At 35.9% G+C, this 23,966-nt stretch overlaps 2 protein-coding genes across 2 annotated transcripts; one reads left to right on the top strand and one right to left on the bottom strand.

Annotated features, from left to right (window-relative positions):
• The first annotated feature begins 1,072 nt into the window (after window positions 1-1,072).
• On the top strand, window positions 1,073-17,369 carry LOC138316810 (G surface protein, allelic form 156-like). The gene is made up of 22 exons (XM_069258467.1): window positions 1,073-1,161; window positions 1,519-1,650; window positions 2,198-2,323; window positions 2,751-2,882; window positions 4,265-4,390; window positions 4,744-4,875; window positions 5,423-5,548; window positions 5,902-6,033; window positions 6,558-6,674; window positions 7,185-7,310; window positions 7,663-7,794; window positions 8,341-8,466; window positions 8,894-9,025; window positions 9,576-9,701; window positions 10,055-10,186; window positions 10,711-10,827; window positions 11,334-11,459; window positions 11,813-11,944; window positions 12,532-12,657; window positions 13,098-13,229; window positions 13,748-13,864; window positions 17,022-17,369. The coding sequence occupies exons 1-22, from the start codon at window positions 1,113-1,115 to the stop codon at window positions 17,186-17,188; spliced, it is 2,763 nt and encodes a 920-aa protein (XP_069114568.1). The 5' UTR covers window positions 1,073-1,112; the 3' UTR covers window positions 17,189-17,369.
• Window positions 17,370-20,107: 2,738 nt separating this feature from the next.
• LOC138316809 (uncharacterized) lies at window positions 20,108-20,587 on the bottom strand. The gene has a single exon (XM_069258465.1). It carries the CDS (start codon window positions 20,585-20,587, stop codon window positions 20,108-20,110), a length of 480 nt encoding a protein of 159 aa, XP_069114566.1.
• Window positions 20,588-23,966: the final 3,379 nt, after the last annotated feature.

Below are 23,966 nucleotides of genomic sequence, written 5' to 3'. Positions count from 1 at the left end.
GGAAAGAATTAAAGACAATTGCAAAAATTATCCTACATTCAGATATTGTTATTAGGATTGGACTGCGATGGGAAAGAATGAATAAAATAATAAAATACAGAAGTGATATAATTTATTCCTTGGTTATGCCATCTTTAAGTTTGAACTCTGAAGAAGGTAAAAAAAATGAAAATGCATCACGATTTGTTCGTAGTTTACCAAGTAGATATAGCAACTGTATTCAATAACAATTCATTCTCGATTTTCTGCCGCAACCTAAATTCTGCACTTATTTGTTGATCTGAAACGCTCATCTCCAAGATGTCTAAGGTACAGTATTTAGAATGGATTAGAACGGGAAAAGGTTCGTTTGTAATATCAACTGGTTTCGTTTATAGTCGTTGTAGGTGTGTTTGTCTTTTCACTTTTAGGGTGTAAAGAAGGAAAAACCTGTAAGGGTATTGGCAGTACATGGATAGACAGTAAATGTTCCGTACACAAGTGTAGGTTATCATACGGCGCTGCTTATAACGACATTGAAAGTACAGGTAAGTAATGTCAATGTTTTGTTTGAAAATCATTTAAATTTACATACCTTTTGATAACGGCAACTGGTATTTTTTCAAATTGGCGGACATTTTCTTTGCTAAAACAAAATTTGATGATATGGATGGGCAAATTACACAGACATAGAAGGCTGACGATTTTTCAATGTTCATAAACCTTATAATTTAAAAGCCTTTTCTAATTGCCTTTTGGCTTAACTGTTAATCGTAACTGAAAATGGACCATCAATTACGACCATTGGTAGGTTTTGTCCATTTTCATAAATTATGAATATTTCACACAACAGGTTTTTCTTTCACTTGATAGCATTAAAATATTTCTTTATCTTGTTGTCAAAGTGCATAGTAATAATATGGTTTAGATTGTTTTAAGGATACATACACATATTTAGGAGTTACTTAGATAGCAGTCTTTAATCTCCCATGCTATTAATTTGCCCTAGTCTTATGAGACACTCAACATATCTCACATTTTTACTTTAATTTTAAGGCTGTATACACAATAAGAAGTGTTACAAGATCGGAGATTATAGATCTTACAAAGATAAAGTTGGATGCTACAAATACATGTGCGAAAAGGTCGGCCGTAAGGTTGGATGGTCACTCAGTTCAGCTGGTCAGTATAATGTCATGCTATGACATTTTGTTTTACCATTTTTATCACTCTCTTCCTAATTGATAGAGGTTATCAGAAAATGTCACTATTTGAGATGAGTTGTTTTCGGCGTCATCCCATCAATCACACCCATTAATGAAAAATAATTGGGAGTATGTGCAAACATTAATCGGAACATCGTAAAACAAGTACTCGTCGCTATCCGTCATTTAAATGTAGACCAAAGTAGAATAAAATTATAATCTCAAGAAGGATTGACACAAATGAACCAACGTTTTCACCAAGAACTAAAGTTTGATTTAAAAGTTATAATTTTAACCATTAATGTCTTATATTCTCTATTCTACTTTTTATTAGCCTGCATATACAAGGGAAAGTGTAAAGACTCTCAGTCGACCTGGAGAGTAGCATCCTCGTGTATGGAAGAGAAATGTGTCAGTACCATCAGAAACAACAGGGCGAAATTGTCGATAGAGGAGACGCCATACGGTAGGTACCATAAATACAGGTACGGATTAGTATGTACTCGGGCAAGAAACTTGATTCCTAATCGAATCCTCGAATAAAGATAATAGTGTTAGACGATTGAAATAGGGTAGGTGTGTAAGTCCACGTGATGGATTGTCAGCCTTGGGTATATAGAGTTTACCAGTAACTGTGGACTTTATAAGCTTTCGCTAATTACCCGTTGGCTGAACGGTAATTCATTACTTTATATTGACCATCAACTACGACTATTGGTAGGTTTCGTCCATCATAATAAATACATATTTCACAGAAGAATTTCTTTTTGCAGTTTCAGGCATTAAAACTTTGATGAATCTTTCTATTAAAGCGCATAATTACCATTTATTTTTAGGATGCATACACATATTAAAGAGTGGTTTGGATAGCAGTCGTTAATATTTCATGCCATCAATTCATTAATCGCCATGATGAAAATATTCATTTCATATACGACTGTTTTAATCTCCATTAGTTTGCAGTAGTCTTCTGAGACACTGAACGTATCTCACATTTTTACTTTAACTTTAAGGATGTATATACAATAAGAAGTGTTACAAGATCGGAGATTATAGATCTTACAAAGATAAAGTTGGATGCTACAAATACAAGTGCGAAAAGGTCGACCGCAAGGTTGGATGGTCACTTAGTTCAGCTGGTAAGTATATTGTCATGCTATGATATCGGTTATCATTTTAATCACTCTCTTTCTAATTGATAGAGGATATCAGAAAACTTCACTATTTGAGATGAGTTTTGTTTCCGGCGTCATCCCATAAATCACACTTATCAATAAAAAGCATAGAGTGTACGCAAACATCAAACTCAATCCATCGGCAACCATGAGATGCTTTACGGCTGCATACATATCTGAAAACCATAAGAAAAAAACACCTTCTTGGTTCCAGAAAAGCAAGTGCTCATCGCTACCCGTCATTTAAATGTAGGTAAAATTAGAATCAAATTAGAATCTCAATTAGGAATCAAAATAAAGAATCCATGTTTTCAGTAAGAAAGAAAATTTGATTTGAAAGTTATAATTGTAACCATTGTTGTTTTTGTATTTTTCTTCATATCTTAATTAGCTTGCATATACAAGGGAAGGTGTAAAGACTCTCAGTCAACCTGGAGAGTAACATCCTCGTGTATGGAACAAAAATGTGTCAGTACCATTAGAAAGAATAAGGCAAAAATGTCGATAGAGGAGACGCCATACGGTAGGTACCATAAATACAGGTACGGATCAGTATGTACTCGCACAAGAAACTAGATTCCTAATCGAATTCTCGAATAAAGATAATAGTGTTAGACGATAGGAGTAGGGTGGATGTGTATGTCCACGAATGGAATTGTCAGCATAAGGTTTATATAGTTTACCAGTAGCTATGTACTTTAAAAAGCTTTTGCTAATTACCCGTTGGCTAAACGGTTAATCATTACTTATTATCGCACCTCGGACAGAAATGTCCCCAAATGATTGGCGGAGAGCCGTCACGTGGTGACCCCCTAATACTTTATAGGGGGTCAGTAAATTTTATTATGGTGCAATATGGCGGCTGTCGCCCTCGCTTCAAAATTTGAATACATTCTCTTCAACTAAATATACCATTTCTTTACCGTAAAAATATATTTTACTTATTATTTTTTATGTATAGTTCATTTAAAATCGTTTTAATACTTCAAATTAAATTAAACTCATTTTTTAAATACGAGTTGCTTCCCCTACGCCAGTTTGAAGTTGATGACGCGGTGAAAGTCAAACGTAAGAATTCAAGCGTTTTCTTGACTGCGACCATAAACAAATGGAGGGGTTCGTATCTTTAGATCTATCAACCCTCACTCTGCAGCTAATTTATCGGCATTACTTTAAGTGATTATCTCAGCGAAAATGCAGAGATGATCATGAGTCTGCGCTATAAATGTTGGATGGATATTTGTGTCACTTTTGTTTGTACAACCAGTCTGATGTCGCATTGAGGTAGGCCTATTGTGCACTAGGAATGTCGAATTATTGTTGATTTATGAATTAGCCAGTATTGTTCTTCAGGTTCCTTATACAGTTATTTGCAGATTCCGGAAAGAAATACATACATGTAAATAAATACGTAGGCCTACTGTAGGCCAAATTTTTAAAAAGCGGCGATTGTTGTATACTTCGCCAGCATGGTTCAGGTTTGATATCGGATTCTTGAGAAAACAAATAGGAAACAAAGATCTAATGAAACAAATAAATGGTCCTCGCCCCCTATAAATCTTACTGACCCTATATGCCTTTATAGGGGGTCAGTAACTGACTATATAACTATTAATATGGACCAACAATTACGACTATTGGTAGGGCTTGTCCATCTTCATAAATACATATTTCACAGAAGTATTTCTTTTTGCAATTTCTGGCATTAAAACTTTGCGGAATCTTTCATTAAAACGCATAATTACAATTTGTTATTAGGATGCATACACATATTAAAGAGTGGTTTGGATAGCAGTCGTTAATGATTCATGCCATCTATTTATTAATCGCCATGATGAACATATTCAGTATGCCCTAGTCTTATGAGACACTCAACATATCTCACCTCTTCACTTTATTTTTAAGGCTGTATACACAATAAGAAGTGTTACAAGATCGGAGATTATAGATCTTACAAAGATAAAGTTGGATGCTACAAATACATGTGCGAAAGGGTCGGCCGCAAGGTTGGATGGTCACTCAGTTCAGCTGGTCAGTATGTTGTCATGCTATGACATTATTTTTTACCACTTTTATCACTCTCTTTCTAATCGATAGAGGATATCAGAAAAAATGACTGTTTGAGATGAGTTTTTTTCGGCGTCATCCCATCAATCAAACTCATTAATGAAAAATTGGAGTATGCGCAAACATTAATCGGAACATCGAAAAGCAAGTACCCATCGCTACCCGTCATTTAAATGTAGACCAAAGTAGAATCAAATTATAATCTCAAGAAGGATTGACACAAATGAACCAACGTTTTCACCAAGAACTAAAGTTTGATTTAAAAGTTATAATTTTAACCATTAATGTCTTATATTCTCTATTCTACTTTTTATTAGCCTGCATATACAAGGGAAAGTGTAAAGACTCTCAGTCGACCTGGAGAGTAGCATCCTCGTGTATGGAAGAGAAATGTGTCAGTACCATCAGAAACAACAGGGCGAAATTGTCGATAGAGGAGACGCCATACGGTAGGTACCATTAATACAGATACAGATCAGTATGTACTCGGGCAAGAAACTTGATTCCTAATCGAATCCTCGAATAAAGATAATAGTGTTAGACGATTGAAATAGGGTAGGTGTGTAAGTCCACGTGATGGATTGTCAGCCTTGGGTATATAGAGTTTACCAGTAACTGTGGACTTTATAAGCTTTCGCTAATTACCCGTTGGCTGAACGGTAATTCATTACTTTATATTGACCATCAATTACGACTATTGGTAGGTTTCGTCCATCATAATAAATACATATTTCACAGAAGTATTTCTTTTTGCAATTTCAGGCATTAAAACTTTGATGAATCTTTCTATTAAAGCGCATAATTACAATTTATTTTTAGGATGCATACACATATTAAAGAGTGGTTTGGATAGCAGTCGTTAATATTTCATGCCATCAATTCATTAATCGCCATGATGAAAATATTCATTTCATATACGACTGTTTTAATCTCCATTAGTTTGCAGTAGTCTTCTGAGACACTGAACGTATCTCACATTTTTACTTTAACTTTAAGGATGTATATACAATAAGAAGTGTTACAAGATCGGAGATTATAGATCTTACAAAGATAAAGTTGGATGCTACAAATACAAGTGCGAAAAGGTCGGCCGCAAGGTTGGATGGTCACTCAGTTCAGCTGGTCAGTATGTTGTCATGCTATGACATTATTTTTTACCACTTTTATCACTCTCTTTCTAATCGATAGAGAATATCAGAAAAAATGACTGTTTGAGATGAGGTTTTTTCGGCGTCATCCCATCAATCAAACTCATTAATGAAAAATTGAAGTATGCGCAAACATTAATCGGAACATCGAAAAGCAAGTACCCATCGCTACCCGTCATTTAAATGTAGGCCAAAGTAGAATCAAATTATAATCTCAAGAAGGATTGATACAAATGAACCAACATTTTCATTAAGAACTAAAGTTTGATTTAAAAGTTATCATTTTAACCATTAATGTCTTATATTCTCTATTCTACTTTTTATTAGCCTGCATATACAAGGGAAAGTGTAAAGACTCTCAGTCGACCTGGAGAGTAGCATCCTCGTGTATGGAACAAAAATGTGTCAGTACCATCAGAAACAACAGGGCGAAATTGTCGATAGAGGAGACGCCATACGGTAGGTACCATTAATACAGGTACGTATTAGTATGTACTCGGGCAGGAAACTAGATAACTAGATTCCTAATCGAACACCCGAATGAAAATAATCGTAGTTGCTAGAAGTAGCGATTTAATGGAAAGAATTAAAAAGGATTGCAAAAATTATACTACATTCAGATATTGTTATTAGGATTGGACTGCGATACCATGGGAAAGAATGAATATAATAATAAAATACTGAAGTGATATAATTTATTCCTTGGTTATGCCATCTTTAAGTTTGAACTCTGAAGAAGGTAAAAAAATGAAAATGCATCACGATTTGTTCGTAGTTTACCAAGTAGATATAGCAACTGTGTTCAATAACAATTTATTCTCGATTTTCTGTCCGCTACATAAATTCTGCACTTATTTGTTGATCTGAAATGCTCATCTCCAAGATGTCTGAGTTACAGCATTTAGAATGGGAAAGGGTTCGTTTGTAATATCAATTGGTTTCGTTTACAGTCGTTGTAGGTGTGTTTGTCTTTTCACTTTTAGGGTGTAAAGAAGGAAAAACCTGTAAGGGTATTGGCAGTACATGGATAGACAGTAAATGTTCCGTACACAAGTGTAGGTTATCATACGGCGCTGCATATAACGACATTGTGAGTACAGGTAAGTAATGTCAATGTTTTGTTTGAAAATCATTTAAATTTACATACCTTTTGATAACGGCAACTGGTATTTTTTTTCAAATTGGCGGACGTTTTCTGTGCTAAAACAAAAGTTGATGATATGGATGGGCAAATTACACAGATATAGAAGGCTGACGATTTTTCAATGTTCATAAACCTTATAATTTAAAAGCCTTTTCTAATTGCCTGTTGGCTTAACTGTTAATCGTAACTGAAAATGGACCATCAATTACGACCATTGGTAGGTTTTGTCCATTTTCATAAATTATGAATATTTCACACAACAGGTTTTTCTTTCACTTGATAGCATTAAAATATTTCTTTATCTTGTTGTCAAAGTGCATAGTAATAATATGGTTTAGATTGTTTTAAGGATACATACACATATTTAGGAGTTACTTAGATAGCAGTCTTTGATCTCCCATGCTATTAATTTGCCCTAGTCTTATGAGACACTCAACATATCTCACATTTTTACTTTAATTTTAAGGCTGTATACACAATAAGAAGTGTTACAAGATCGGAGATTATAGATCTTACAAAGATAAAGTTGGATGCTACAAATACATGTGCGAAAGGGTCGGCCGCAAGGTTGGATGGTCACTCAGTTCAGCTGGTCAGTAAATTGTTATGCAATGACATCATTTTTTACCATTTTTATCACTCTCTTCCTAATTGATAGAGGTTATCAGAAAATGTAACCATTTGAGATGAGTTGTTTTCGGCGTCATCCCATCAATCACACTCATTAATGAAAACTGGAGTATGCGCAAACATTAATCGGAACATCGAAAAGCAAGTACCCATCACTACCCGTCATTTAAATGTAGGCCAAAGTAGAATCAAATTATAATTTCAAAAAGAATTGACACAAATGAACCAACGTTTTCACCAAGAACTAAAGTTTGATTTAAAAGTTATAATTTTAACCATTAATGTCTTATATTCTCTATTCTACTTTTTATTAGCCTGCATATACAAGGGAAGGTGTAAAGACTCTCAGTCGACCTGGAGAGTAGCATCCTCGTGTATGGAAGAGAAATGTGTCAGTACCATCAGAAACAACAGGGCGAAATTGTCGATAGAGGAGACGCCATACGGTAGGTACCATTAATACAGATACAGATCAGTATGTACTCGAGCAAGAAACTTGATTCCTAATCGAATCCTCGAATAAAGATAATAGTGTTAGACGATTGAAATAGGGTAGGTGTGTAAGTCCACGTGATGGATTGTCAGCCTTGGGTATATAGAGTTTACCAGTAACTGTGGACTTTATAAGCTTTCGCTAATTACCCGTTGGCTGAACGGTAATTCATTACTTTATATTGACCATCAATTACGACTATTGGTAGGTTTCGTCCATCATAATAAATACATATTTCACAGAAGTATTTCTTTTTGCAATATCAGGCATTAAAACTTTGATGAATCTTTCTATTAAAGCGCATAATTACATTTATTTTTAGGATGCATACACATATTAAAGAGTGGTTTGGATAGCAGTCGTTAATATTTCATGCCATCAATTCATTAATCGCCATGATGAAAATATTCATTTCATATACGACTGTTTTAATCTCCATTAGTTTGCAGTAGTCTTCTGAGACACTGAACGTATCTCACATTTTTACTTTAACTTTAAGGATGTATATACAATAAGAAGTGTTACAAGATCGGAGATTATAGATCTTACAAAGATAAAGTTGGATGCTACAAATACAAGTGCGAAAAGGTCGACAGCAAGGTTGGATGGTCACTTAGTTCAGCTGGTAAGTATATTGTCATGCTATGATATCGTTTATCATTTTAATCACTCTCTTTCTAATTGATAGAGGATATCAGAAAACTTCACTATTTGAGATGAATTTTGTTTCCGGCGTCATCCCATAAATCACACTTATCAATAAAAAACATAGAGTGTACGCAAACATCAAACTCAATCCATCGGGAACCATGAGATGCTTTACGGCTACATACATATCTGAAAACCATAAGAAAAAAACACCTTCTTGGTTCCAGAAAAGCAAGTGCTCATCGCTACCCGTGATTTAAATGTAGGTAAAATTAGAATCATATTAGAATCTCAATTAGGAATCAAAATAAAGAATCCATGTTTTCAGTAAGAAAGAAAATTTGATTTGAAAATTATAATTGTAACCATTGTTGTTTTTGTATTTTTCTTCATATCTTAATTAGCTTGCATATACAAGGGAAGGTGTAAAGACTCTCAGTCGACCTGGAGAGTAACATCCTCGTGTATGGAACAAAAATGTGTCAGTACCATCAGAAACAACAGGGCGAAATTGTCGATAGAGGAGACGCCATACGGTAGGTACCATTAATACAGGTACGGATCAGTATGTACTCGCACAAGAAACTTGATTCCTAATCGAATCCTCGAATAAAGATAATAGTGTTAGACGATTGAAATAGGGTAGGTGTGTAAGTCCACGTGATGGATTGTCAGCCTTGGGTATATAGAGTTTACCAGTAACTGTGGACTTTATAAGCTTTCGCTAATTACCCGTTGGCTGAACGGTAATTCATTACTTTATATTGACCATCAATTACGACTATTGGTAGGTTTCGTCCATCATAATAAATACATATTTCACAGAAGTATTTCTTTTTGCAATTTCAGGCATTAAAACTTTGATGAATCTTTCTATTAAAGCGCATAATTACATTATTTATTTTTAGGATGCATACACATATTAAAGAGTGGTTTGGATAGCAGTCGTTAATATTTCATGCCATCAATTCATTAATCGCCATGATGAAAATTATTCATTTCATATACGACTGTTTTAATCTCCATTAGTTTGCAGTAGTCTTCTGAGACACTGAACGTATCTCACATTTTTACTTTAACTTTAAGGATGTATATACAATAAGAAGTGTTACAAGATCGGAGATTATAGATCTTACAAAGATAAAGTTGGATGCTACAAATACAAGTGCGAAAAGGTCGGCCGCAAGGTTGGATGGTCACTCAGTTCAGCTGGTCAGTATGTTGTCATGCTATGACATTATTTTTTACCACTTTTATCACTCTCTTTCTAATCGATAGAGAATATCAGAAAAAATGACTGTTTGAGATGAGGTTTTTTCGGCGTCATCCCATCAATCAAACTCATTAATGAAAAATTGAAGTATGCGCAAACATTAATTGGAACATCGAAAAGCAAGTACCCATCGCTACCCGTCATTTAAATGTAGGCCAAAGTAGAATAAAATTATAATCTCAAGAAGGATTGACACAAATGAACCAACGTTTTCACCAAGAACTAAAGTTTGATTTAAAAGTTATAATTTTAACCATTAATGTCTTATATTCTCTATTCTACTTTTTATTAGCCTGCATATACAAGGGAAAGTGTAAAGACTCTCAGTCGACCTGGAGAGTAGCATCCTCGTGTATGGAACAAAAATGTGTCAGTACCATCAGAAACAACAGGGCGAAATTGTCGATAGAGGAGACGCCATACGGTAGGTACCATTAATACAGGTACGTATTAGTATGTACTCGGGCAGGAAACTAGATAACTAGATTCCTAATCGAACACCCGAATGAAAATAATCGTAGTTGCTAGAAGTAGCGATTTAATGGAAAGAATTAAAAAGGATTGCAAAAATTATACTACATTCAGATATTGTTATTAGGATTGGACTGCGATACCATGGGAAAGAATGAATATAATAATAAAATACTGAAGTGATATAATTTATTCCTTGGTTATGCCATCTTTAAGTTTGAACTCTGAAGAAGGTAAAAAAATGAAAATGCATCACGATTTGTTCGTAGTTTACCAAGTAGATATAGCAACTGTGTTCAATAACAATTTATTCTCGATTTTCTGTCCGCTACATAAATTCTGCACTTATTTGTTGATCTGAAATGCTCATCTCCAAGATGTCTGAGTTATAGCATTTAGAATGGGAAAGGGTTCGTTTGTAATATCAATTGGTTTCGTTTACAGTCGTTGTAGGTGTGTTTGTCTTTTCACTTTTAGGGTGTAAAGAAGGAAAAACCTGTAAGGGTATTGGCAGTACATGGATAGACAGTAAATGTTCCGTACACAAGTGTAGGTTATCATACGGCGCTGCATATAACGACATTGTGAGTACAGGTAAGTAATGTCAATGTTTTGTTTGAAAATCATTTAAATTTACGTACCTTTTGATAACGGCAACTGGTATTTTTTTTCAAATTGGCGGACGTTTTCTGTGCTAAAACAAAAGTTGATGATATGGATGGGCAAATTACACATAGAAGGCTGACGATTTTTCAATGTTCATAAACCTTATAATTTAAAAGCCTTTTCTAATTGCCTGTTGGCTTAACTGTTAATCGTAGCTGAAAATGGACCATCAATTACGACCATTGGTAGGTTTTGTCCATTTTCATAAATTATGAATATTTCACACAACAGGTTTTTCTTTCACTTGATAGCATTAAAATATTTCTTTATCTTGTTGTCAAAGTGCATAGTAATAATATGGTTTAGATTGTTTTAAGGATACATACACATATTTAGGAGTTACTTAGATAGCAGTCTTTGATCTCCCATGCTATTAATTTGCCCTAGTCTTATGAGACACTCAACATATCTCACATTTTTACTTTAATTTTAAGGCTGTATACACAATAAGAAGTGTTACAAGATCGGAGATTATAGATCTTACAAAGATAAAGTTGGATGCTACAAATACATGTGCGAAAGGGTCGGCCGCAAGGTTGGATGGTCACTCAGTTCAGCTGGTCAGTAAATTGTAATGCTATGACATCATTTTTTACCATTTTTATCACTCTCTTCCTAATTGATAGAGGTTATCAGAAAATGTAACTATTTGAGATGAGTTGTTTTCGGCGTCATCCCATCAATCACACTCATTAATGAAAATTGGAGTATGCGCAAACATTAATCGGAACATCGAAAAGCAAGTACCCATCGCTACCCGTCATTTAAATGTAGGCCAAAGTAGAATCAAATTATAATCTCAAGAAGAATTGACACAAATGAACCGACGTTTTCACCAAGAACTAAAGTTTGATTTAAAAGTTATAATTTTAACCATTAATGTCTTATATTCTCTATTCTACTTTTTTTTTAGCCTGCATATACAAGGGAAAGTGTAAAGACTCTCAGTCGACCTGGAGAGTAGCATCCTCGTGTATGGAACAAAAATGTGTCAGTACCATCAGAAACAACAGGGCGAAATTGTCGATAGAGGAGACGCCATACGGTAGGTACCATTAATACAGATACAGATTAGTATGCACTCGGGCAAGAAACTAGATTCCTAATCGAATTCTCGAATAAAGATAATAGTGTTAGACGATTGAAATAGGGTGGGTGTGTATGGCCACGTGATGGATTATCAGCCTTGGGCATATAGAGTTTACCAGTAGCTTTGTACTTTATAAGCTTTTGCTAATTACCCGTTGGCTAAACGGTAATTCATTAGCTTTTGCTAATTACCCGTTGGCTAAACGGTAATTCATTACTTAATATGGACCATCAATTACGACTATTGGTAGGTTTCGTCCATCATAATAAATACATATTTCACAGAAGTATTTCTCTTTGCAATTTCAGACATTAAAACTTTGATGAATCTTTCTATTAAAGCGCATAATTACAATTTATTTTTAAGATGCATACATATATTAAAGAGTGGTTTGGATAGCAGTCGTTAATATTTCATGCCATCAATTCATTAATCGCCATGATGAAAACATTCATTTCATATACAACTGTTTTAATCTCCATTAGTTTGCCCTAGTCTTATGAGACACTCAACATATCTCACCTCTTCACTTTAACTTTAAGGCTGTATATACAATAAGAAGTGTTACAAGATCGGAGATTATAGATCTTACAAAGATAAAGTTGGATGCTACAAATACATGTGCGAAAGAGTCGGCCGTAAGGTTGGATGGTCACTTAGTTCAGCTGGTCAGTATATTATTACGCTATGACATCGTTTATCATTTTAATTGTAATCACTCTCTTCCTGATTGATAGAGGATATCAGGTAATGTCACTATTTGAGATGAGTTTTGTTTTTGGCGTCATCCCATAAATCTCACTTATCAATGGAAAACATGGAATGTACGCAAGCATCAAACGCAATCCATCGGCAACCATGAGATGCTTTTCGACTTCGTACATATCTGAAAAGCAAAAAAAAAAAAAAAACCTCCGTGGTAAAAGCAAGTGCTCATCGCTACCCGTCATTTAAATGTAGGTCAAATGTCAAATTAGAATCGAATTAGAATCTTAATCAGGAATGAAAACTAAAACGAATCTACTTTTTCAGTAAGAAAGGAAATTCGATTTAAAAGTTATCATTGTAACCATGGTTGCCTTTACATTTTTCTTCATATCTTTATTAGCATGCATATACAAGGGAAAGTGTAAAGACTCTCAGTCGACCTGGAGAGTAGCATCCTCGTGTATGGAACAAAAATGTGTCAGTACCATTAGAAACAACAGGGCGAAATTGTCGATAGAGGAGACGCCATACGGTAGGTACTATTGATACAGATACGAATAAGAATGTACTCGGTAAGAAACTAGATTCCTAATTGAACACCCGAATGAAAATAATCGTAGTTGCTAGAAGTAGCGATTTAATGGAAAGAATTAAAAACGTTTGCAAAAATTATACTACATTCAGATATTGTTATTAGGATTGGACTGCGATACCATGAGAAAGAATGAATATAATAATTAAATACAGAAGTGATATAATTTATTCCTTGGTTATGCCATCTTTAAGTTTGAACTCTGAAGAGGATAAAAAATGAAAATGCATCACGATTTGTTCGTAGTTTACCAAGTAGATATAGCAACTGTGTTCAATAACAATTTATTCTCGATTTTCTGACCTAAATTTTGCACTTATTTGTTGATCTGAAATGCTCCTTTCCAAGATGTCTGAGTTACAGCATTTAGTATGGATTAGAAATGGAAATGATTCGTTTGTAATATCAATTGGTTTCGTTTACAGTCGTTGTAGGTGTGTTTGTCTTTTCACTTTTAGGGTGTAAAGAAGGAAAAACCTGTAAGGGTATTGGCAGTACATGGATAGACAGTAAATGTTCCGTACACAAGTGTAGGTTATCATACGGCGCTGCTTATAACGACATTGAAAGGACAGGTAAATATTTGATTTTTACAATTCTTTTCATAACGGAATCTGTATTTTTGACTTGCGGGCTCTTTATGCTAAAACAAAATTTGATTATATTTTGCGCAAATTACATGGATTTAAAAAAAATCTTGTAACGACATCCAGTTGGGTAGTTTACTTTCCAACAGTGTTACCGTTGGATAGTCAAAATTCCAACAGTTCCAATCTAGTGATAAATACGTATGTTCTTTTAAAAGTAAATACTATGAAACAAAGGTTCATTTAATTGTGGTAGGCATGTAGGTAAGATAAGTAAAAGTATAGTAAGTGAAATATACAATACTTGTCCTGTACGTATATATATTGTGTAATAAAAAAAATTAATTAATATTCCCTCGTTCGTGCATGTGCATTAAATGATTCTTCAAGCACAATGAACACTTCGTCAAAAATGTTTTGGTTTGGATTATTTATATGAAGTCACGTTCGATTTCCATTCAGAATAAACCAGGTTTTTGAATCCTTACGCAATCTCCTTTGTGTCTGCGTGACACCTCACTTCTGCATAAGTGGGTTGTAAAGGTGTCGAATAATATCCAATTTTAGCGTTATCTTTTGCAACTCTTCTTTTAAAGGTGTGTTTCGTTCCCAATCATAAATTGGATTCCAAGAACACTTTTGCTCCATTGGAATTTATAATTTCCTCATCATCGATGTTAAAATCTTCATTTGATATCCACAATAATAAAATTCACGGAAACCTTTTTGGATCACTATAAACTGATGTGATGACCATGTAAATGTGATATGTCAAATGGAATGCACGTGTACCTATATATAAACCTTACTTATATGTTTTCATTAGACCATATAATAAACATGATTTACCTTTGTAATCAATTAAGTTCTATTCAACTATCCAACAGTTGGATAGTTGAATTGTTGCAATTTTTGATGGGGTTCAAAGTGGATAGGAATCTTTAAGCTTAATAAACAACTCGTTGGTGAAGAAAAGGTCAACGAGTGGTTTATCCTATACATAAAAGACTTTTACGGAGGAAAAGCGTCCAATCTTATTGCTGTCGATCTATGAATGTTGAAGTACCGCTTTGCTTATATATTGTAGTTATCATTTTGCAAATATTATCTATATATGTAGAAACCATTTTTCTCATTAATATGTATAAACAAATCAAGACACCATTTATTAATGTCTTTCAGGTTAACAATGAATCCTGATTGAGCTCTCTTCACTTTCTAATGTATAACAATTTTTCAAATATATTATAACAGATTTAAAAAACAATTATGTATTTACTATTCATGTGCTATCGTATATGCCATTTATTTGTATTTACAACATTTGTGAATCATTAATGAGGTTGTGATTTATTTCCTCAAGTGTACTACAAAAATTATTAATGTCAATTTACTGTCAAATAAAAAAATGAATTTGAGAAAAAAATCTATTTTCTAAACATTAGTTGAAATAATTTGCCCTTAATGTAACCATATATCGCCTATCAACGACTTAAATGCCTAAACAATTAGCATAAATAGTGCATCAATGATTGTACTGTTTTCTGTTTACTGTCCATCAAAAACTGTACTGTTTCCTTTCAAATTATCGTAAATAGTCCATCAATGACTATAATGTTTCCTGTCCTTTTATCGTAAATAGTCCATCAATAACTGTACTGTTTCCTGTCAGTTAATCGTAAATAGTGGATCAGGGACTGTACTGTTTCCTGTCAATTTAACGTAAATAGTCCATCAATGACTCTACTGTTTCCTGTCAATTTAACGTAAATAGTCCATCAATGACTGTACTGTTTCCTGTCAATTTAACGTAAATAGTCCATCAATGACTGTGCTGTTTCCTGTCAATTTAGTGTAAATAGTCCATCAATGACTGTACTGTTTCCTGTCAATTTAGTGTAAATAGTCCATCAATGACTGTACTGTTTCCTGTCAATTTAACGCAAATAGTCCATCAATGACTGTACTGTTTCCTGTCAATTTAGTGTAAATAGTCCATCAATGACTGTACTGTTTCCTGTCAATTTAACGTAAATAGTGCATCAATGACTCTACTGTTTCCTGTCAATGTAACGTAAATTGTGCATCAATGATTGCACTGTTTCATGTCAATTTAACGTAAATAGTCCATCAATGACTGTGCTGTTTCCTGTCAATTTAACGTAAATAGTCCATCAATGACTGTACTGTTTCCTGTCAATTTAACGTATTTAGTCCATCAATGACTCTACTGTTTCCTGTCAATTTAGTGTAAATTGTCCATCAATGACTGTACTGTTTCCTGTCAATTTAACGTAAATAGTCCATCAATGACTCTACTGTTTCGTGTCAATTTAGTGTAAATAGTCCATCAATGACTGTACTGTTTCCTGTCAATTTAACGTAAATAGTGCATCAATGACTGTACTGTTTCCTGTCAATTTAACGTAAATAGTGCATCAATGACTGTACTGTTTCCTGTCAATGTAACGTAAATTGTGCATCAATGATTGCACTGTTTCATGTCAATTTAACGTAAATAGTCCATCAATGACTGTGCTGTTTCCTTTCAATTTAACGTAAATAGTCCATCAATGACTGTATTGTTTCCTGTCAATTTAACGTAAATAGTCCATCAATGACTGTGCTGTTTCCTGTCAATTTAACGTAAATAGTCCATCAATGACTCTACTGTTTCCTGTCAATTTAACGTAAATAGTCCATCAATGACTGTACTGTTCCCTGTCAATTTATCGGAAATAGTCCATCAATGACTCTACTGTTTCCTGTCAATTTAACGTAAATAGTCCATCAATGACTGTACTGTTTCCTGTTTATTTAACGTAAATAGTCCATCAATGACTGTACTGTTTCCTGTCATTTAATCGTAAATAGTCCATCAATGACTCTACTGTTTCCTGTCAATTTAACGTAAATTGTGCATCTATGATTGCACTGTTTCCTGTCAATTTAACTTAAATAGTCCATCAATGACTGTACTGTTTCCTGTCAATAGTCATCAATGACTGTACTGTTTCCTGTCAATTTATCCATATAGTATTTTAATTTCTCAAAATCAGGTCATTTGAGAATACAAAATATTTGAAAAATAAAACATCTATTTGTACATAGATTGCATCTGAAAACGTGGTTTTTGTCTTTTAAGTTTGCACAGACAGGAAAGGGGTGTGCAAGGACTGGAATTCCGGCACATTTGAAGGTGTGGTCAACAGTTATGGAATGAAGACAGTGTTCAAGAACTGCATATGCCAGAAATATGGCCTTAAAGGGTCTAAGATGACATGCAAAAAAACGTCAAGCAGTTATTTCTAAAATATCAAAACATTACATACCTCCCTATATCCATCTAATGCCCCCTTTTAGAGCTTAGCTTTAAATGCATATTTCTGACAAATTGATGTAAAATATATGTCAGCTATAGTTGTATTGAATAAGGTGATGTTATATTTTGTTTTGTGTCCAATGTCATGAAATCCTGTAAATATAAGCAAAACTAGCGCTGAATATTCCGTATGTGGAGGATACTTTCCTTGTTTTGTCACGTCCTTGTGTTCTGTCTGAAATTAAATTATCTAATTATAATTATCATATTGTTTCATCTTATATGATAAAGAAATAACTAATTACACGTAAGCATGGATGTTGCAGTTGGCGAATATTTCGCCGTTTTTGTTTTATTGTTTTTGTTGTTTTTGAAAAGGTGGGACAGCGGAATTGTCGAATTAATTCTAAATATATGTTCCCGGACACCATACTTCTGATTCATATTCGCAACCCATCAGGTTTTGAAGCCTATTACATGTCTTTATCATCACCTAGGATTAACACATGTTTGTTTAGGAGAAGACCATTGTCATTTTCTGTAAGCAATAATCAACTAAATCAATGATCTGCTTGTGAACGGTACAACCCCTATGTAATTATGTTCTTGTCTATGATATATGCAAGGGAATCAATGATCTATGATTGGATGATTTGGATACATTTTTATGCAATTTCCTATTTAATTACTATTTTCTCGTGATGTATACAGCAAAGCCTTGGTAGAAGTCAGTAGTTCTAAACTTTCCTGACGGAATTTCAGTTACGTGTCTGCCCCAGGCGCTTAAAGGACATAGCCAAAGTTAATTGCCGTTTCTAGTGTTATTCTGGCTGCTTCTTAAATTCTTTAAAGTGACAAAAACAAACAACCAACATTCGAGTACAATAGGATATTTTGAATACTTAATGGAATGGACATAATCTAACCTGTGCAAGTAGATAAATTATACACAACTGAATAAACGCACGACTTACGTTAACGAAATTCAATTACAGCAAGAACAGAGTGTAAGTGTCACAGTCTTTCACGGTACACCCGTCTTGTGTTTTAAACGGGTATTCTTACTGGTATTTAAAAATCAGGGAATAAGGAATTCAAAATTCCATCTCACGAAAGCTTTTAATAGAGTAGTAGATGTAAGCCGGACTTATCAACCCTCACATTTCTATCTCTGTGGGACAAACACTCAACGTTTGAATTATTATCATTTGCATTTTGACGACGCTAAAAGCAATAGGAATAAGATACAAATACATGTAAAACAGATTAAAACAACATGGCTTCTATAGCCTTAGTTTAATTCGTAACACTTTAACACTGCGGATTACATGAATAGATAATGCTGCCGTTTTAGCTGTGTGATTATAAAAGGATTAAAAAAAGTATTAATTCCAAATATAAAGGATCAAATAATTGGGTATGTCATTTAATTTTCTCCCAAACTTGACAGGGTTATCCCACGGTTGCTACGGAAAAGATAAATAGAATCTTCCCCTACCTAGTGGGTGTGTAACAAAATCAAAACCCGAGGGATAATTCATGAACGCCCATCCCGAGGCTTTCTTCTCTCAAAAGAAAAAGATGAGACAACAGCCAAAAAAAACCCACCAACATTTTCACCACGACATGAACATGATTCCGTCAACACAACGTCAATATTGATATCGATCACCAACAATGCACGCCACGTTTACACTGGAAGAAGTCATAACGTCACGTAATTGTATTCAGGTTCAAAAGGTTAGAGCGCGCATTCTTTCATAACCTAGGAGATGACAAGGAAATCTCTCACGGCTAAAACCGGTGACAAATCGGTGAATTGTGGAAGAAAGCTCTGTCTTTTTCAGGGGTAGCGAAAAGACAGCTCACACGCGTTGGACAAAGGCGTGACGTCATCAATACCTGCGGCAGCCATGGTCGACAATGTTATTTATTTTGACGTAATGTGTTAAAATGTTTCTAAACAACTGGAAAATTTATCATTTTTCCATTAGTGTATGGGAGAAAAAGAATCAAACATGGTCCTGTCATGTTCAAGTGGACAGGGATATCTCAACCCTCGCGAAAGATTTCTGCCGTCAACCCTCGGCAAGTCTCGGGTTGACTAGCCAAAATCTTTCACGAGGGTTGAGATATCACTGTCCACATGACAAACCTGTGTGAGATTCTAATAATGAATGAGATTCCTTTACATTTGATAATAGGACGATATCATTGGCAACATTACAAGACATTATCAGAAATTATCCAAATCCTTCCATAACCCATCCTCGATACTCCAGGGATTGAAATCAATGTCTTTATATCCACCTCTGGACTTTATCATAGTAACTGAAGACACAGGCATTTTCAGCTGAATTTGGTCCTTTGATGTACATCAATAGAACGGTACACTGTCTCTGAAGACCTGTGATTTGTCGTTTTTTTCTCATGAGCTACCTACAGTTTTACTATAAGATAGTCCATGGATGGATATAACCTCAGTGACAGTAACTCCTGGAGCATCGTGGATGTCCGTAATAATGCGCAGGATTTTGTACTACAGTTTACTTCTATTTCTTGAGTAACCATATCAACCTTTCTGCTACTTATGAATCCTTCAAAAAATATGTCGTTCTTTGTGCTCCTTATGAATCATTCAGTTACCATGCATATCTTTTTGCAATTCCTGAGTGTTCCCATAACGTTGTAGATCTTTGGTTACTCATGAAACCTTCAGAAATCATGTCGACTTTTGTACTACTCATGAGTTCTTCAGTAACCATGTCGACCTTTGTGCTACTCATGAGTTCTTCAGTAACCATGTCGACCTTTGTGCTACTCATGTGTCCTTCAGTAACCATGTCGACCTTTGTGCTACTCATGTGTCCTTCAGTAACCATGTCGACCTTTGTGCTACTCATGTGTCCTTAAGTAACTTTGTCGACCTTTGTGCTACTCATGTGTCCTTCAGTAACTTTGTCGACCTTTGTGCTACTCATGTGTTCTTCAGTAACTTTGTCGACCTTTGTGCTACTCATGTGTCCTTCAGTAACTTTGTCGACCCTTGTGCTACTCGTGAATCTTTCAGTAACCATGTCGACCTTTGTGCTACTCGTGAATCTTTCAGTAACCATGTCGACCTTTGTGCTACTCATGAATCCTTCAGTAACCATGTCGACCTTTGTGCTACTCATGAGTTCTTCAGTAACTATGTCGACCTTTGTGCTACTCATGAGTCCTTCAGTAACCATGTCGACCTTTGTGCTACTTATGAATCCTTCAGTAACCATGTCGACCTTTGTGCTACTTATGAATCCTTCAGTAACCATGTCGACCTTTGTGCTACTTATGAATACTTCAGTAGCCATGTCGACCTTTGTGCTACTCATGAATCTTTCAGTAACCATGTCGACCTTTGTGCTACTCATGAATCCTTCAGTAACCATGTCGACCTTTGTGCTACTCATGAGTCCTTCAGTAACCATGTCGACCTTTGTGCTACTCATGAATCCTTCAGTAACCATGTCGACCTTTGTGCTACTCATGAATCCTTCAGTAACCATGTCGACCTTTGTGCTACTCATGAATCCTTCAGTAACCATGTCGACCTTTGTGCTACTCATGAATCCTTCAGTAACCATGTCGACCTTTGTGCTACTCATGAATCCTTCAGTAACCATGTCGACCTTTGTGCTACTCATGAATCCTTCAGTAACCATGTCGACCTTTGTGCTACTCATGAATCCTTCAGTAACCATGTCGACCTTTGTGCTACTCGTGAATCCTTCTATAACCATGTCGACCTTTGTGCTACTCGTGAATCCTTCAGTAACCATGTCGACCTTTGTGCTACTCATGAATCCTTCAGTAACCATGTCGACCTTTGTGCTACTCATGAATCCTTCAGTAACCATGTCGACCTTTGTGCTACTCGTGAATCCTTCTATAACCATGTCGACCTTTGTGCTACTCGTGAATCCTTCAGTAACCATGTCGACCTTTGTGCTACTCATGAATCCTTCAGTAACCATGTCGACCTTTGTGCTACTCATGAATCCTTCAGTAACCATGTCGACCTTTGTGCTACTCGTGAATCCTTCAATAACCATGTCGACCTTTGTGCTACTCAAGAATCTTTCAGTAACCATGTCGACCTTTGTGCTACTCGTGAATCCTTCAGTAACCATGTCGACCTTTGTGCTACTCGTGAATCCTTCTATAACCATGTCGACCTTTGTGCTACTCATGAATCTTTCAGTAACCATGTCGACCTTTGTGCTACTCGTGAATCCTTCAGTAACCATGTCGACCTTTGTGCTACTCGTGAATCCTTCAGTAACCATGTCGACCTTTGTGCTACTCGTGAATCCTTCTATAACCATGTCGACCTTTGTGCTACTCGTGAATCCTTCTATAACCATGTCGACCTTTGTGCTACTTATGAATCCTTCAATAACCATGTCGACCTTTGTGCTACTCATGAATCCTTCAGTAACCATGTCGACCTTTGTGCTACTCGTGAATTTTTCAGTAACCATGTCGACCACCTTTGTGCTATTCATGAATCCTTCAGTAACCATGTCGACCTTTGTGCTACTCATGAATCCTTCAGTAACCATGTCGACCTTTGTGCTACTCATGAATCCTTCTATAACCATGTCGACCTTTGTGCTACTCGTGAATCCTTCTATAACCATGTCGACCTTTGTGCTACTCGTGAATCTTTCAGTAACCATGTCGACCTTTGTGCTACTCATGAATCCTTCAGTAACCATGTCGACCTTTGTGCTACTCATGAATCCTTCAGTAACCATGTCGACCTTTGTGCTACTCATGAATCCTTCAGTAACCATGTCGACCTTTGTGCTACTTATTAATTTTTCAATATCCATGTCGACCTTTGTGCTACTTATGAATCCTTCAGTAACCATTTCGACCTTTGTGCTACTCGTGAATCTTTCAGTAACCATGTCGACCACCTTTGTGCTATTCATGAATCCTTCAGTAACCATGTCGACCTTTGTGCTACTCATGAATCCTTCAGTAACCATGTCGACCTTTGTGCTACTCGTGAATCCTTCTATAACCATGTCGACCTTTGTGCTACTCGTGAATCCTTCTATAACCATGTCGACCTTTGTGCTACTCGTGAATCCTTCAGTAACCATGTCGACCTTTGTGCTACTCATGAATCCTTCAGTAACCATGTCGACCTTTGTGCTACTCGTGAATCCTTCTATAACCATGTCGACCTTTGTGCTACTCGTGAATCCTTCTATAACCATGTCGACCTTTGTGCTACTCGTGAATCCTTCTATAACCATGTCGACCTTTGTGCTACTCGTGAATCCTTCTATAACCATGTCGACCTTTGTGCTACTCGTGAATCCTTCTATAACCATGTCGACATTTGTGCTACTTACGAATCCTTCAATAACCATGTCGACCTTTGTGCTACTCATGTGTCCTTCAGTAACCATGTCGACCTTTGTGCTACTTATGAATCCTTCAGTAACCATTTCGACCTTTGTGCTACTCGTGAATCCTTCAGTAACCATGTCGACCTTTGTGCTATTCATGAATCCTTCAGTAACCATGTCGACCTTTGTGCTACTCGTGAATCCTTCAGTAACCATGTCGACCACCTTTGTGCTATTCATGAATCTTTCAGTAACCATGTCGACCTTTGTGCTACTCGTGAATCCTTCTATAACCATGTCGACCTTTGTGCTACTCGTGAATCCTTCTATAACCATGTCGACCTTTGTGCTACTCGTGAATCCTTCTATAACCATGTCGACCTTTGTGCTACTCGTGAATCCTTCTATAACCATGTCGACCTTTGTGCTACTCGTGAATCCTTCTATAACCATGTCGACCTTTGTGCTACTCACTCCTTCTAATAACCATGTCGACCTTTGTGCTACTCATGAATCTTTCAGTAACCATGTCGACCTTTGTGCTACTCGTGAATCCTTTCTATAACCATGTCGACCTTTGTGCTACTCGTGAATCCTTCATAACCATGTCGACCTTTGTGCTACTTATGAATCCTTCAGTAACCATGTCGACCTTTGTGCTACTCGTGAATCCTTCAGTAACCATGTCGACCTTTGTGCTACTCATGAATCCTTCAGTAACCATGTCGACCTTTGTGCTACTCATGAATCCTTCAGTAACCATGTCGACCTTTGTGCTACTCGTGAATCCTTCTATAACCATGTCGACCTTTGTGCTACTCGTGAATCCTTCAGTAACCATGTCGACCACCTTTGTGCTATTCATGAATCCTTCAGTAACCATGTCGACCTTTGTGCTACTCGTGAATCCTTCTATAACCATGTCGACCTTTGTGCTACTCGTGAATCCTTCTATAACCATGTCGACCTTTGTGCTACTCGTGAATCCTTCTATAACCATGTCGACCTTTGTGCTACTCGTGAATCCTTCTATAACCATGTCGACCTTTGTGCTACTCGTGAATCCTTCTATAACCATGTCGACCTTTGTGCTACTCGTGAATCCTTCCATGTCGTCGACCTTTGTGCTACTCGTGAATCCTTCTATAACCATGTCGACCTTTGTGCTACTCATGAATCTTTCAGTAACCATGTCGACCTTTGTGCTACTCGTGAATCCTTCTATAACCATGTCGACCATTGTGCTACTTATGAATCCTTCAATAACCATGTCGACCTTTGTGCTACTCATGTGTCCTTCAGTAACCATGTCGACCTTTGTGCTACTTATGAATCCTTCAGTAACCATTTCGACCTTTGTGCTACT

This window comes from Argopecten irradians, chromosome 2 (assembly GCF_041381155.1).
Source record: "Argopecten irradians isolate NY chromosome 2, Ai_NY, whole genome shotgun sequence".
NCBI classification, from domain to species: Eukaryota; Metazoa; Mollusca; class Bivalvia; order Pectinida; family Pectinidae; genus Argopecten; species Argopecten irradians.
This window is presented reverse-complemented; position numbering and strand designations above follow the sequence as displayed.